Raw genomic sequence first — 16,444 nt, forward strand, 5'->3', positions numbered from 1 at the left:
CAGGAAAAGTATCGAAAAAGTATCGAAATCGCAATACTTGACTTGGTATCGGTATCGAAACAATAATTTTGGTATCGTGACAACACTAAATGTCTCACTGTTCCTGTCTGGATCACTTCAATAAACCCCAACCCTCTATATGAAAAACAAAGCACTCTATTGTATTGCTGCCAACACATTTCTTTGTTTCTTACTTTATAGCATATATATGAATTTTTAAAAATTAGTTTGAATTTGAATTAGTTGAAACTGGTGTTGAGGTGATATTTCAGTATGGTACCTAATAGTGTAATCTTGGTATTGTGGCACTACTGAGTGTGGTTGTGAGTGTTTTGCTGATCCTCTTCTCTCATTCATCTTCTCTTTGTATTCTCTTTTTGAAAGAATCTAAATAATTAACTAAATAAAAAAGTTTGTAGACTCACTTTGATGATGGCTTGAGAAAACATAGCAGGGAAGTTTGAAGTAGTTTTAACTTAAGTTTGAAGGTTTAAAGTTTTATGTTTTAGTTTAGTAGTTCTTCAAGCTAGAATTTTTTATAGAAAATATTATATAGAATGGAAGCTTAAATGAGTTTATGGCTTAGAAATATTACATATAATGGCAGCTTAATTGAGGTATAATGGGTTTCTGGCAGTTTAAATTAGAATTTTAACAGTTTGAGTTTGAAATCTGGTAAGTCTGGGATTTTTTTAAAGTTTTGATGGTAATTTTTAGGAAAACCGTAAGAGTTTGGTGGATGTAGCTTGAATAGGAGAACATTTTAGTTTTCTCCTAAAAGAAGAAGAAGAAGAAGAAGAAGAAGAAGAAGAAAAGTTTAAAGAGTAGATCAGAATCAGAAACGTTACTGTGGTGTCTCAATGGCAGAGTCAGTCACAGACAGTTCAGGGGAATCCACACCCGTCAATTGAGTGTTATTCTGAGAATCAGGTACTGTGTGTAACACTGAATCTGGTGCAGAGTCCTCTGCAGCAGATGTCTGTAATAAAACAGATTCACAGAAGGTAAAAGAAAGGAATGGGACTGATGATTCATCTGAGTAATGCATGGTGGTTTTCTTTTACAAAAAAAATAAACATGTCTTAACTTTCATCCTTCCCTCGCACTTAACATATCTTTCCCTCGTGGGTCAAAATGACCCAAAGCCCTAAAATTATACTTAGTTTTTTTCGTCTGTCCAGACAGCTTATTTTATCTCATTTTGATAATATTTTTTTCTATTTTTTAATGCATTTTTTTGGATATCCTTTGTTATTTTTATTTTATTTACCTTTAAATTACTAGATTTGATCAATAAATAATAAATAAATAGTAATTTAAGCACATTCCTCACATGCTTTCAGCTTAAATTCATGCATAACCCTTTTAATTCAGGTCAAAATCTCTTTCATTGGGATTCAATCTTTTTCCTTTTTGCTGATCTTTTGTCGAAAAATAATAATATAACATGATATTTCAGGACTTTAGCCACTAGCTGGCCTTATAGCTCTTTGGAGCAAATGAGCTGTTCCGCTGGGTCCTAATGTCAGTTTCTCTTCAGTATGCATTAAGATACACATGTAGACATTATAAAATCATTTTCTGGTAAAGTTTTAGAATTTTGAGCATTTTTAGGTTTTTCTATGTGTACTGAAGAATTCCTCACATTCCATTCAATCCTAAGGGGGTCAAATTGACCCGCGAGGGAAGGATTCGTTACTTTTTAAAATTTGAAAATCACAAAACTTCCCGAATGAATTTAATAAAAATAAATAAAAATATTTGTGGTTAAAGTGCGACAATAATATTCTAAGTTTCAGAACTCAAACATTCCTCTGTACAGCAAAAATAGCTTCTGTTGAAACCATCTTCCTAAACAGCCTGCACATCTAAAATGCTTGAATTATCCTACTGGCGAATATGAAAAAAAATACAGTTCTGGTGCTCTAACCAGCTCTCTCAATAAAGTTGTGTTTTTTGTTTTCTTATATTTTTGTCATTTAGTTTATTTGGGAGTTTACTTGTAAGAAACATTTGTATTACACCCTGATTCTCTAGACTAGGGTTGTAACAGCCTATATGGTAAATAAATAGAATTATAATAATATAATGACAGCAATACAAATTATTGTAATTTTATAATAACATAAAATGTATTCACGTATTCATCTTTATTGTATAGTAAAACAGTATGGGAGTTATTACTGGTGTTTCTATGATTTCTGAGTGAAACTACACAAAACACTCAAACATGTTGCAAACTCACAGATCTGAATCAGTTTTTATGCAGGGAGATTCAGTGCTCATATATCTTACCTGATGATTGTGATTCGCACTGCTCTCCGTGATGCCTGCACACAGTACTTTGGTTCATTAGAATAAGAATCAAAATATTTACATGTTCTAAAGGTCAAAAATTGACAATAAATACCATAATTTTCATTTTGTTACATAAACTGTATGTAATACTCACATTTGTAAATCACAGCAGCAGATCCAGCAACAAACAGCAGGACACCAAGAACAACAGCAACAGCAACAGCAACAGCATTTATTCCTGCTACAACAGCTGAAGACAGACTTATTATTACTAACAAAGTGACTGAGACAAAAAACTTGACCAATATATGTGTCTGCTACTTTGGTCATCATTTGTATCACATTGAATTAACTGATAAATGATGGTGGGTTTTAGAAGAACAGCATTACGGTGAGCTGAACAGAAAACAGCATTCATAATTGTCTGTATTTATCATGTTAATTGTCTATCACCTGATCTGCATGTTAAGGTGATAGCGATGATCACAATTATATTTTAATATTGAGTCCAAGTCACTTTTTCAAAGAGGCCACAATGAAAACATTTACTGGATTGATTTGAGTGACTTAATGATACTCACCAATGACATTAACTCTGAAGTTCTTTATGATGCTGAATCTGGTGTTGTTGATCTCTAGTTTATATTCTCCAGAGTCTGTGTTTCTGGTGTTTGAGATGTTTAGAGATCCAGTCTGATTCACTTTCAGCCTGTCTCTGAATCTCTCTTTACACTGAACATCTGTACAGATCTTACTCTGATCTCCAGTGATTTCAGCGATGAGAGTGTCATTAAAATACCACATAATCGAATTATAAATTTTTTTTAATTCACCGGAATCAAAATCTAAAGTGACAGATTCTCCCTCCTTCACTGACTTTTTCATTTTATCTCGTTCAGCAGCAGAAACACCTGAAACACAAACCAACAGATGATTGTAGGATATTTTTAAAACTAACAAAACACACAATATCAAGAACTGCTGATATCAAATTTTTATAAAAATCATGCTATTTCCCATTTGTTGACCTTCAGTGCTTATCAAACACAATTTGCATAGTTGTTTTTACCTCAAATCCTCTGGAGTTTGGATTCCTAATGAACTAAAAAACGCACAGTAGTATGAAACACAGTATGAAATAACAGATGCATTTAAAGGTGCAGTAAGCGATTTCTGAGAAACGCTGTTGATATTTGAAATCAACCCAAACAAACACATCCATCCCTTTATTGCCCCCGCCCACAAAATGCATGAACATGCAATGTATGAGTTGATGTCACTTTATCATAAGCAAGGGCAAAATTATTCTTTGCGAAAAATAAAGCAGAAAGAAAGAACAAAAAATGAACATAGTAAACGAGTATAAGCAAGAGTTGGTTGTTAGCGGCAGTAGCAGCACACCATCTCCAGAGAAATAATGAAACTCAAAACTGTCCTGTTACTATAGCTAATATTACACCAACAGCATAATCTTGGTTCTGGATCTCATGTATGGAGCAAAAACAATACAACCACGACGTCCATTTTCAGGCTTTCCCACTTAGGTCTCTCCAGCAATGGAAAGCTTTTCTAATATTAACATGGATCTTAAAGCTCATGCCTGATCATAACCCTTAATTTTTTCCGGTGATATTCCTCTGAAACTTTCGTAATGTCTCTCAGCCATCTCTTTCTAGGTCTTCTCTTTTAAAGTGTTTTTCATTGAGTTTTTATTTTATCAGTTAGTTTTGTTGTGAAGATGACACCTCATCAAACAATCTCTGATCACTTTTAATTATCATCTGTTTAAAGGTACAGTAAGCAATTTCTGAGAAACGCTGTTGAAACTGGATCAGAGTGAGCACAACAACACACTTGTAGCCAATATTGTGCAAAATTCACCAACATATTTCCGGTGCAGATTCCTGACCTGTGTCCTTTCTCTCACCATTCAGAACATTTCACTGCTGAAAAGGGGTTTCCAGGCCGGAAAGGTCGGTTCAATTTCGGCCCGAAAAACTTGCTGGTCTCGAATGGAACTGGGGTGCGGGGGTAACGCTGTTAGTTTTAATAAGGTATACACAGGCTTTATAATGGCATGTGCGAGTGATTTGAGTGCTTGAAAACAAAAGTTCACTATAGATGATCTCTAGACAATGCTTCTTTCTACGCTCACGGGGAATATACTTTGAGAGGTCTGTGCACTCAACTGTGAGCGAGACTGAAAATGAAGTGTATATACAGTATTCTGTACATCTACTGTCTTTTATGACGTAACGCAAGGATTAGGCCATGCCCACGATATGTGGAAAATGGTCTAAATGTTCTCTGTTTTATCAATTTATAAACTAACCATTCAGAAACATCTTCATTTAGATGCATTCTAGAGGTTCTACTTCTGCTGGAGTCTCTCCTTCATAAGTGTCCCACTCCACCTCTAGCATATATCAGCGGTATTTTCACTGTCATTCATTTTTGTTTTCCTGTTTTGCTGTTGCTAGAGTATTCGAGGCACAGCCCTCTTCTGGAAAGGGGGGAGCAGCAGCTCATTTGCATTTAAAGATACAGACACCCAAAAAGAGGCATTTAGGGCAAATTATATTACATCTTGTAAAAAGTGGCATAATTGGTCCCCTTTAACTGTAAACGTGAATAAATGTGAATTAATTTACAAGTAAAAAAAATAAAAATAAATCATCACTGAATGTCACTGCAAAAATATCACTAAACACATTATTGATGCAATTTAAATTTACAGTTCTTGTTTTTAAACATAGCGACTCACCACGAACAAAAATGCTGAATTTCGTCATGATGCTGGTCCTGCTGCTGATGATACTTAGTTCATAAACTCCAGAGTCTGTGTTTGTGATGTTTGTGATGGTCAGAGATCCAGTCTGATGATCCAGCTTCAGTCTGTCTCTGAATCTCTCAGTATCTTCATTACACTGAACAACAGTACAGATATAACTGAGATCTCCATTGATTCGAGCTATACGGATGCCATTGAAATACCATATAATCTCCTCTTGCTGGTTTGTTTTAACACTAGTGTTTAGAGTGACTGAATCTCCCTCCATCACAGACACTGACACTTCATCTGTACCAACACCAGACACATCTGAAGAAGAAATGAACAGTTAATTATAAACCAAACATAATTACACAACAGGAAAGTGCTGTGAAAATGTTTTCTCCAGATCATAAAGATTGTGATAAGAGAAATATGTCTTCTCTGACTTCTTATAGTAGATCAACCAATCAGATCAAAGATGAATATATTTAATGAGTCAATACTATTATACTCACTAGCGACAGTAGCAATAAATCTCTTCATGATGCTGCTTCTGCTGTTGATGATCTGTAGTTTATAAAGTCCAGCGTCTGATGTCCTGATGTTTGTGATGGTCAGAGATCCAGTCCGTTTGTCCAGCTTTAGTCTGCCTATGAATCTCTCAGTGCCTTTATTACACTGAACATCTGTACAGATCTTACTCTGATCTACAGTGATTTGAGCTATTCGAATGTCATTAAAATACCATTTAATCTTTTCTTGTTGGTTTGTTTTAACACCAGTTTTTAGAGTGACTGAATCTCCCTCCATCACTGACACTTCATCTTTATCAGCACCAGACAAACCTGAAGAAGAAGAAGAAGAAAAAGAAGAAAAGAAAACCCCCTATGAGCAAAAAATTACTCAACAGGATATGAATATGAAGAATATGAAAAGCTAGTTTATGTCCGGACTAAACCAGCCAAGGTATCAGCACATTTTTTAAAATCTTTTTTTTGATATTGCACACCCCTAAATGTATATAAATGTAACACATGTAAACAAACAGCAGAAGAACATCATTGATTTACACATTCACTCATCAGACAAACATTTATCAATATACTGAATGATCTTATTTAACATAATGAACATCATACAATTCATGAACATTACATAGATGAATGTTATCCATGATAATACTTCAGAAATGTTTTCTATTTTTCTATTATGATGTGTATTATGATGTTATGATGAACTAAATGCCCCTCTCCACTGACGTTCTGAGTTGTTCAAAGTGTTTCTGATGATTGTTAGAAGGCAGACTGGCGAATAGGAACATGGTTTGTGTAACACACATTATCAGCTGTTTGACAATGTAGTCAATCCAAAGGCCAATCATATTAATTACTGATGTGTGTCTGATGTTGTAGAGAGCGATACATAATTGCATTACCATTCTGATACATCAACTTGTAGAGGAGCCTGTATAATACTGTCTTCCACTACTTCTTCTACATCATTTTCTTGTTAAAACATATGCCTGAATTAAACCTGTATTTCCACTTGCCATTGTGCAACGTGTCGTTTACAACAGTGAAGTTAAGCCAGTGGATCTGAGCGGTTGTGAGTGAGTGGAGGCAGGGCTAATTAGCATATTCATTAACCCCACATATCCAGGAAGCGAGGGTGTAGAGTTACATTCAATCTAATTAAAGGCATGACTATATATATATTTATTTATTTATTTATAGGAAAAAAACTGTTTACTTATGTCATTTTGGTGATAAAAAAAAAAAAAAGTTTTAAGGGATAACATTATTGACTCTAGGGGAACTTTAAAAATAACGACTTACCACGAACAACAACAGAGTAGGATTCTCCACCGCCATGGTTTCTGCTGGAGATCCATGCATCATAAAGTCCAGAGTCTGTGGCTCTGATGTTTGTGATGGTCAGAGATCCAGTCTGAAGATCCAGCTTCAGTCTGTCTCTGAATCTCTCTTTACACTGAACATCTGTACAGATCTTACTCTGATCTCCAGTGACTTCAGCGATGCTAATTTTATTAAAATACCATATCATTTCTTGTTGTTGTTTTTTTTCTATAAGATTTTTTAGAGTGACTGAATCTCCCTCCATCACAGACACTAACTCTCCATCTGTACCAACACCAAAAACACCTGAAGAAGAAATTAACAGTTATGAGCCAAACAACAACAACAACACACAAATCACGTTCACGTTCATTTTTGTCGTTGACCAGAAAGGAGACTGTAACAAATAAATGTCTTAGAATGGTCAAGCAAAATACATACAGGCCTATTAAACTAATTTCCTGCGAATATAAACTAAACTGCTTCACGTTCGTTCATCGTTGTCCTAAAGAAAGTTATAAGAAATTATAACCAAAAAAATGTCTTACCGTACAAAAGTAAATAAACGCGCAATGAGCGCATATTTGAGACACTCTGCATTTTCAGAATGTTTGCGTAAAATGACAGCAGATTCGGTGATGTAAAAGTGCTGTTTCACCAGTGAAACTGAAAGTAATCTGTGATGCGTCCAACGTTCTTTAAACTGTACAAAACAAGTATTTTTCAGCTTCTGTTAGTAATGATGGCCGGTTAGGCTCGTTTGAGATGAGCCTCGCCCTGCAGTGAGGAGAGGAGAGGAGAGGAGAAGAGAGAAAAAGTGCAACCACAACGGACATGCAGATCTCTCTCGTAGTAGGCTAGTGTATCAGACACATCAAAGGCTGATGCCGCGTCCCTCGCGTGATTCACGCTCATGCGCTGTGTTGCTGCTTGCTGGACAGCAAACTGGATTTAGGTTCCGTTATTTTTATGTGAAAATATATAATGTTGAATAAGACATCCAAAGCATTTGCTATTTTATTCCATTCGAAAAACGTTCTTTTTTACTTTAATACAGGATTGTTATATTAATTTTTAAGATTAATAATTTTATTTAGAAATATGACAACAGTTATATGAAACAAATATAGCAATGTCAGAAAATTTGGGAATATTCACACATAATTTATAACATGATATCAGTGTTTAAAATCTATTTTTTTAAATCAAACATTTAGAAGAGATCAATACATCACATTATACATCATTAAACCAATGAGCATTAAGCTGTGTCGTCAGCAAGTCGTTTCCCACCATGCTTTTGATCAGAGAGAAACGTCTTCCGACTGCAGAATCCGAGACTTCTGCCTCACCGTTGCCAGAGTTTTTTTTTTTTTTTTAATAAGAGGAAACATTAATTGGCGTATTGACAAAGCCACAATTTAAGACTTAAGGTTGCAATGTTAGCATAAAAGAAAAAGCTCAACACTTCCTAATGTTGTCATAAGCAGGGAAGGAGACCAGGGGCCTGTACCATGAAGGTAGCTGAACAAACTCGGGGTTACAGGATTAGTTTTGAGTTGACAAAACCAAACCGATGCAATCAGGCTTTATTGGTACCATGATGCAGCTCATCAACTTTCTCTGTCAACTCAGGCTTTGATCCTCAAGCTATGATTACTCCACGCGCGCGTGCACATAAAAGAGTGACGTCGACACTGAACAACCAATCGCGGGTAGAGCGTGAGCGATATATTTTCCCGCGGAGGAGCAAGAGATAATCATTCAGAATTACGATGAATTTAAATATGTATTTCAAGCTCGAAACAATACGGTCTCTGCTGCCAAAGCAAGAGAAGACTGTTGGAGAAAGATTGCTGATTGTTAATGTATAAGTTAAACAAATACGTTCTATATTTATGTAAAATTATGCATGTATGTGTTAACACAGCCTATGTGTAATATAGCCTATATTTATAATATATAAAAAAATGATACATGCACATTTTATATACATTATAAAAATAGGCTATAGGCTATATTACACATAGGCTACACATACATATATAAATCATTTTACATAAATATAGAACGTATTTGTACTACTAAGAAAGCTAGGGAATCCTATCATAAGATTAACAGAATAATAATAAAGATTTAAAATAATTCTTAACATGTATTATATTGTATATATTTGTGCAATTTGCTTTTTGAAAAAAATAAAATAAAATGTGTTCGTATGATGTCACCCTATCAATATATCTTACCGGCAATTTTATAAAAGCCCTCTTTTATGGACATGGCCGATAAATCTCCAGGGAACACGATTAATGAAACTATTCAAGGGGCAGAGCGAGGACCACCTTACGAATGGTTCGACAAACCGTGTTTTTAACAGACACTGGGAATAAGTTACGTCACCTATATGTTTCTTTGCTCTCAGCTGATTGGTCAAACTTCAGTCTGAGATCTTGAATCCAGAACATAACCTGCCCCGGTGCAGGTTAGCCGTGCAGCGTAAGATACCATGGCAACGAACACCGATTAAAGCCAAGCTACTTTCATAGTACCTAAAACCCAGGGTTGGCGGAAACTAAACTGAAACATAGCTGGCTAGCCACCTAAACCGGCTTCATGGTACAGGCCCCTGCTTTTTTAGCCCATTGGCTAAACTTCAACAGCCTCAGGCTCACTCCTTGATCTATTTTTAGTTTACATAAATTTTTTTTTTTTTTACATTTTTAAAATTAATATATATATATATAAATATTAAAATCACAGTGGATTAGACACTGGTCATATTGCTAAAGATCGAGTTGAACATCAGTTAGCTTTAGTAAATGTCAAAAGTTGAATCTTAAAATTGTGAACATTTCGTCCATCAGTAAGTAATGTACAGAGACAGTCACTCTATAAATGATTAGCTTAGTTCAGTTATTTCTGATAACAAACTCACAGATTCCAGTCGTAAGGAGTGAGACAAATCTGTTTTAATGTCATTCATTACATTTCATTGTTACAGAAAATAAAATAGTGTTTTTATGGGCTAACATTTTAAAGCACATTTTCCTTGAAGCTAAACAAACAACAAACAAAACAAAAAAAAGGTCTAAAAATATTCCACTCAAAGTGCAAGGCACCCAAGGTCTGTCTTCTACTGAGGTTGTGCTTTTCTGAGGCCTATCACAGTACTCTATGACACTGACATGACTTTTCTGAGAACATTTACAATAAAGTGCACCATGTGACACTGCTAAATCCTGCAGTTGATTTGGGAAACCCAGATCTCAGAGTTCAGAGAGATCTGATGATGTTCTGTAAGACAATGAGCTCTTTGAACAAGAAGATCAAACAGGATAAACTTAAGAAACAGAGATTTGTTCAATTGCAAGTATTTTGTTCAGACAAGAGTATTCAAGTGAAAAGGTTAAAACATCATTCGGATGATTAATACTAGTAAACATGCTTGCACAGCAGCCAGTAACAGGCATGGAACATACAAAACAACAATATGTTGCAAATGAAAATACAATTTGGTGTTTTGTGGCCATTTTATCCACAGTGTCTTCCGTTACAGGTTCAGTTCCTGAGATTGAGAGTTTGATCAAGGACACAATGGTGATATTTTACGGATCAACCCTTGCAGGATTTTAACTGACTTTCTTTAACCACAAAACTACGCCATTACAAACAAACCAACAAAAACACAAAGTTCTTCATAGACTTAAACATAAATAAAAGGATTCCAGCTGAAAACAGCAGCTTGTAACATGATTATCAGAGACAGCATGCTGCTGTTTTCATCAGGGATGTTCCTCTCTAGTGTTGTCAATTGACACTAGTGAAGATTGTAACATTACCAGAATCAGAACAGACTCAATTCAGTACCTGAGTGTTAGACTGACAGCCACTCTGTGAAGAGCTGGACATTACTTGGTCAAAATATCCATCTTGAATGATTCATGTTCAGTTATTAATGTAATGTCTCACTGTTCCTGTCTGGATCACTTCAATAAACCCCAACCCTCTATATACTGAAAAACAAAGCACTCTATTGTATTGCTGCCAACACATTTCTTTGTTTCTTACTTTATAGCTAACTGATTGAATTCCTCAAGCAGCGTTTACTAAATAAATAAATAAATAAATTATTTATTTCTTTATTTATGTATGTATTAATTAAATAAATAATATATATACATACACATATATATATATATATATATATATATATAGTACAGGTCAAAAGTTTGGAAACATTACTATTTTTAATGTTTTTGAAAGAAGTTTCTTCTGCTCATCAAGCCTGCATTTATTTGATAAAAAATACAGATTTTTTTTTAATATTGTGATATATTATTATAATTTAAAAAAATTGGTTTTCAATTTATTATACTTTAAATTACCATTTATTTCTGTGATGCAAAGCTGAATTTTCAGGATCATTACTCCAGTCTATCACATGATCCTTTAGAAATCATTCTAATATGATGATTCATTATCAAAGTTGGAAACAGTTCTGCTGCTTACTATTTTTTCATAACCTGTGATACTTTTTTAGGATACTTTGATGAATAAAAAAAAAAAAAAAAAAGAAAAAAAAAAGAAGCAAATGTTTTAAAAATAGAATCTTTTGTAACAACAATATACACTACTGGTAAGTAATTTTTTTCTTTCTTTTTTTGAAATAAATCAATACTTTTATTCAGCAAGGATGTGTTAAATTGATAAAAAGTGATAGTAAAGTACGGAGCCCCTAAAGGGACGTGGTGGTGAACATTTTTTGGGATGGGAGAATTGTATTTTTTTCCAAATCTTCTGCGTTCCCTCGCAAAAGTTTTGCGTTCTCCCGAGAAACTTTGCGTTCCCTCGCAAAGTTATTTGCGTTCCCACGCAAAACTTTTGCGTTCCCTCGCAAAGATATTTGCGTTCCCACGCAAAACCTGTTTACAGCTCGGACAGACACTTCCTGTTTAATGTCCCACTGGCAGTGTTTCAGAGCTCCGTACGTTTATGGAGCGTTTCATAGTGTTTGAACTTGGACTCAATTTCAAATATAAAAGAAATGCGGTCAGTGCTATAACTCAAGGAGTTCAGTGAAGTTGGCAATATTCACATAGCTATTCGAACTTCCCTATTCTTGAGCTAAACGTTGTTAAAACACAAACGACACCTATTTACAATCACCGTAACCTAGACAACGAGCTACAACCCAATTATCATCAAAACGAGATAATAGGCTATTAATTTGTCTCTAACCAGATGAGAGACAAGTCCAAATAAGGGGCCGTCTGTAAAGTGCAAATCCCAAAACCCTTCTGCACATTTTATATTATTAAACATATTCAATAGCTTCACTGTGACGCACTGTACTGTCACCAAATTCAGTTCACACATCAGTGCTCTCCTGCTGGTTATACTACATTACTTAGTTTGATAAAAAAACACTGTTATACAGTGTAATGCCATCAAATTCAGTGAGCAAATATAGGGGAACGCGGGGCACAACCTAACGCGGGGCTAGTTGTAACATGCTTGTTTTAAATACTTCCGCACATGCTTGGATGACGAAACTTTGTGTATTTACTAGTTGCCATATCTAGGGGAGACCGGGGACAGTTGTAACAGGGGATGGTTGCAACATGTCATTTTTCTCCAGTCAGAAACAAGCTAGAGTGATGTCACTCATACTGCACATGCACAGTTAGACCCTCCACCCACCAAGAAGACAGTAGACATATTCAACATCTGCTGATGTATTTATTGAACAAAACTTGTTTTGGAGGTATGAAAGTAAATGTTTTCATGAGATATATTTTTGTCATACTGTCCTGAAATTTTGTATGAATTAATCAAAACTTACTTAGTTTGAATGATTGTTTTGTTGACTTCTAAGTGACATGGTTAGCATGTGTCAGAGTCAGTGTGTCTAGCAGGCGTATGATGTTCTGTCATGGCTGATAGGGTTGGGGACGGTTGCAACATGTTATAAATTGCATGTTTAATAAAAGTTTGTTGCATTGCAAATTGCTCAATTCTTCCTGTCTGACACTGAAATATGGAGAGATAGCATCTGTAACACCTGCACACTGAATCTATGTTGGCCTATGTTCTACACATGAACAAACAAAACTCAATAACTGTTATTTGATAAATATGACTAAATTAATTAATAATAGGCTACAATAATATTATTGAAATAAATAATACTATAATATTATAGTAGGCCTAAAACAGTTAATATTTTCAGAATTCTTTGCTCATTGAGACAAAAAGCTTAAGTTAATTAATGAAATTTAAGGTATTTTTAACATGTTGCAACCATCCCTGTGTTGTGTTGCAACTGTCCCCTGGGTCGGGGTCAGTTGCAACATCTGACTTCTTCCATTCAAATAAATACTGTGAACGATATGTCATATATAATCATCTTTAAATGGTATGGGTAATTAGCAGACAGATGCAAGTTTAATATATACAAATTTGGTTGGTCTAGTCCAAATAGTCTCTGAGTAATTGAGAGAAATGCAAAAAGTGTTGCAACTGTCCCCGGTCTCCCCTACGGAGCCCCTAAAGGGACGTGGTGGTGGAAATATTTTTAGGTTGGGAGAATACTTTTTTTTTCAAATCTTTTGCGTTCCCTCGCAAAACTTTTGCGTTCCCCCGAGAAACTTTGCGTTCCCACGCAAAACGTGAAAAATTTTATATTATGAAAAATAATCAATAACTTCACTGTAACACACCAAATTTCACACATCACTGCTCTAATGTTGGTTATAGGCCTACAACACTTAGTTTGGGAAGTAATTGCACATAAAAAATAAGTAGGCCTATTCTTTATACAAATTATATTGGTACTCTACACAGCTTTTGCATTAGGGGAGAGCGGGGCACAACCTAACGCTTTTTGACTTTCTCAGTTTGTGTAAATCTACTTATGGTTCAGAGTATTTATTTTTTCCCACATTAATTTCCCACATGTCTAGTACAATTATGTGGTTTTGTTTTATTGATACAGTATATACTTTTTTCTTGACATACCCCGAAAGAATGGAAGTGAAATGTGACAACATGCCCCATAGGTGGGGTACATTGTAACATGTGTGGGGTACATTGTAACATGACATATTACAGCTTAAAATGTTATCTGATCTAATAAAAAATATATACAAAACAAACTAAAATATTTTCTAAATAAAATACAATTAAAAAACTTTTTCATATAAAATAATGGCAATTTTTAATAATTAAATATAATTTTTTTTTTTTGAGTTTTGACTATGAACACATGAAACCACAGCTATTCAACATAGTTCAAAACAAATAAATAATTAGTCATTTCTGAACATTGACTCTCAGTCTTTATTCACCTTTTTCTCACGTTTTCCCAATAAAATTAATAAAAGTATAGAATATAATAGCATATTTCTACGGAGCCCCTAAAGGGACGTGGTGGTGGAAATATTTTTAGGTTGGGAGAATTTTTTTTTTTCACATCTTTTGCGTTCCCTCGCAAAACGTTTGCGTTCCCCCGAAAAACTTTGCGTTCCCACGCAAAACTTTTGCGTTCCCTCGCAAAGTTATTTACGTTCCCACGCAAAACTTTTGCGTTCCCTCGCAAAGTTATTTGCGTTCCCACGCAAAACTTTTGCGTTCCCTCGCAAAGATATTTGCGTTCCCACGCAAACTTTGCGTTCCCACGCAAAACCTGTTTCGAGCTCGGACAGACACGTCCTGTTTAATGTCCCGCTGGCAGTGTTTCAGAGCTCCGTACGTTAATGGAGCGTTTCATAGTGTTTGAAATTGGACTCAAATATAAAGAAATGCGGTCAGTGCTTAACTCAAGGAGTTCAGTGAAGTTGGCAATATTCACATAGCTATTCGAACTTCCCGGATCGATATTCTTGAGCTAAATGTTGTTAAAACACAAACGACACTATTTACAATCACACTAACCTAGACAACGAGCTACAACCCAATTCTCATCAAAACAAGCTTTTATAATATAGGCTAAATGGATCTCTATGAGCAGGCGGCTGAGAGACTAGTTCAAAGGGACCGTCTGCAAAGTGCAATATAACCCAAAAAATTACTAGGCCTACAGCATCAACTCATAGTCAAAAATACAAAAATAGTCATTAACTTCAATGTTACAAACTGTAGTGCCACCCGATTAAGTTTACACATCAATGGTGACCCTGGTCATACTACACTGCTTTTGCACATTTTATATTATGAAAAATAATCAATAACTTCACTGTAACACACCAAATTTAGTTCACACATCACTGCTCTAATGTTGGTTATAGGCCTACAACACTTAGTTTGGAAAGTAATTGCACATAAAAAAGAATTAGGCCTATTCTTTACACAAATTATATTGGTACTCTACACAGCTTTTGCATTATATTTGCTTACTGAATTTGATGGCATTACACTGTATAACAGTGTGAAGTTATTTAATATTTTTTCTAAAAAGGGTGAAGTTATTGATTTTATTACAAAAAGAATCGTACAAATTACACCTTATTTTAAATTTTTTTATAAAACTAAGTAATGTAGTATAACCAGCAGGAGAGCAGTGATGTGTGAACTGAATTTGGTGACAGTGCGTCTGAGTGAAGCTATTGAATATGTTTAATAATATAAAATGTGCAGAAGGGTTTTGGGATTTGCACTTTACAGACGGTCCCTTATTTGGACTTGTCTCTCATTCGTCTGGTTAGAGACAAATTAATAGCCTATTATAAAGCTCGTTTTGATGAGAATTGGGTTGTAGCTCGTTGTCTAGGTTACGGTGATTGTAAATAGGTGTCGTTTGTGTTTTAACAACGTTTAGCTCAAGAATAGGGAAGTTCGAATAGCTATGTGAATATTGCCAACTTCACTGAACTCCTTGAGTTATAGCACTGACCGCATTTCTTTATATTTGAAATTGAGTCCAAGTTCAAACACTATGAAACGCTCCATAAACGTACGGAGCTCTGAAACACTGCCAGTGGGACATTAAACAGGACGTGTCTGTCCGAGCTTTAAACAGGTTTTGCGTGGGAACGCAAAAGTTTTGCGTGGAAACGCAAATATCTTTGCGAGGGAACGCAAAACTTTTGCGTGGGAACGCAAAGTTTCTCGGGGGAACGCAAAAGTTTTGCGAGGGAACGCAAAAGATTTGAAAAAAAAAAATGTCTCCCATCCCAAAAATGTTTCACCACCACGTCCCTTTAGGGGCTCCGTATATTTCTAATAGGGGCTCATTGTAACGCAGTGTTACAACATGCCCCCACCTGCACAACTGGGGTTTAAACCCTGCTAGTGTCTTCTGCTAGTTAGTGAAGCATTAAAGAACTATCTCAACTGTTAAATAACATCTTGGAGATTAAAATATCAGATTTGTCTTATTTTAAATAAACAAAAAATAGAGATGAAAAATTAACTTAAGTAAGAAATTTACTTTTGCTATGGTTTAATAAATGTCTATGGATATCTTCCAAAAAAATAATAATTTTGGCAGAATTTTTTTTCCTATATAGTGTTGATATGT

The 16,444-nt window shown here is 35.0% G+C and overlaps 1 protein-coding gene across 2 annotated transcripts; it reads right to left on the bottom strand.

Annotated features, from left to right (window-relative positions):
* Nucleotides 1-93: 93 nt before the first annotated feature.
* Nucleotides 94-7,792, bottom strand: LOC309476020 (uncharacterized protein). 2 transcript variants are annotated; one of them, XM_082139113.1, is made up of 8 exons: nt 7,476-7,792; nt 6,907-7,233; nt 5,587-5,916; nt 5,063-5,398; nt 2,880-3,209; nt 2,453-2,539; nt 2,296-2,330; nt 94-979 (listed from the first exon to the last, which is right to left on the bottom strand). In XM_082139113.1, exons 1-8 carry the CDS (start codon nt 7,525-7,527, stop codon nt 845-847), a joined length of 1,632 nt encoding a protein of 543 aa, XP_081995239.1. In that variant the 5' UTR covers nt 7,528-7,792; the 3' UTR covers nt 94-844. The 2 variants fall into 2 exon arrangements, with proteins under 2 accessions (XP_081995239.1, XP_081995238.1); XM_082139112.1 differs by having other exon boundaries at nt 2,453-2,548.
* Between the last annotated feature and the right edge of the window lie 8,652 nt (nt 7,793-16,444).

Source organism: Leuciscus leuciscus (genome assembly GCF_965113295.1).
Source record: "Leuciscus leuciscus genome assembly, chromosome: 15".
In the NCBI taxonomy this organism is placed as follows: domain Eukaryota; kingdom Metazoa; phylum Chordata; class Actinopteri; order Cypriniformes; family Leuciscidae; genus Leuciscus; species Leuciscus leuciscus.

Coding starts and splice junctions, on each gene's coding strand:
- LOC309476020 (XM_082139112.1), bottom strand. CDS start 7,527: ATGCAGAGTGTCTCAAATATGCGCTCATTGCGCGTTTATTTACTTTTG. Junction 7,234..7,475: donor CGTTTATTTACTTTTGTACG/GTAAGACATTTT, acceptor TTTCTTCTTCAG/GTGTTTTTGGTGTTGGTACA. Junction 5,399..5,586: donor ATTTATTGCTACTGTCGCTA/GTGAGTATAATA, acceptor TTTCTTCTTCAG/ATGTGTCTGGTGTTGGTACA.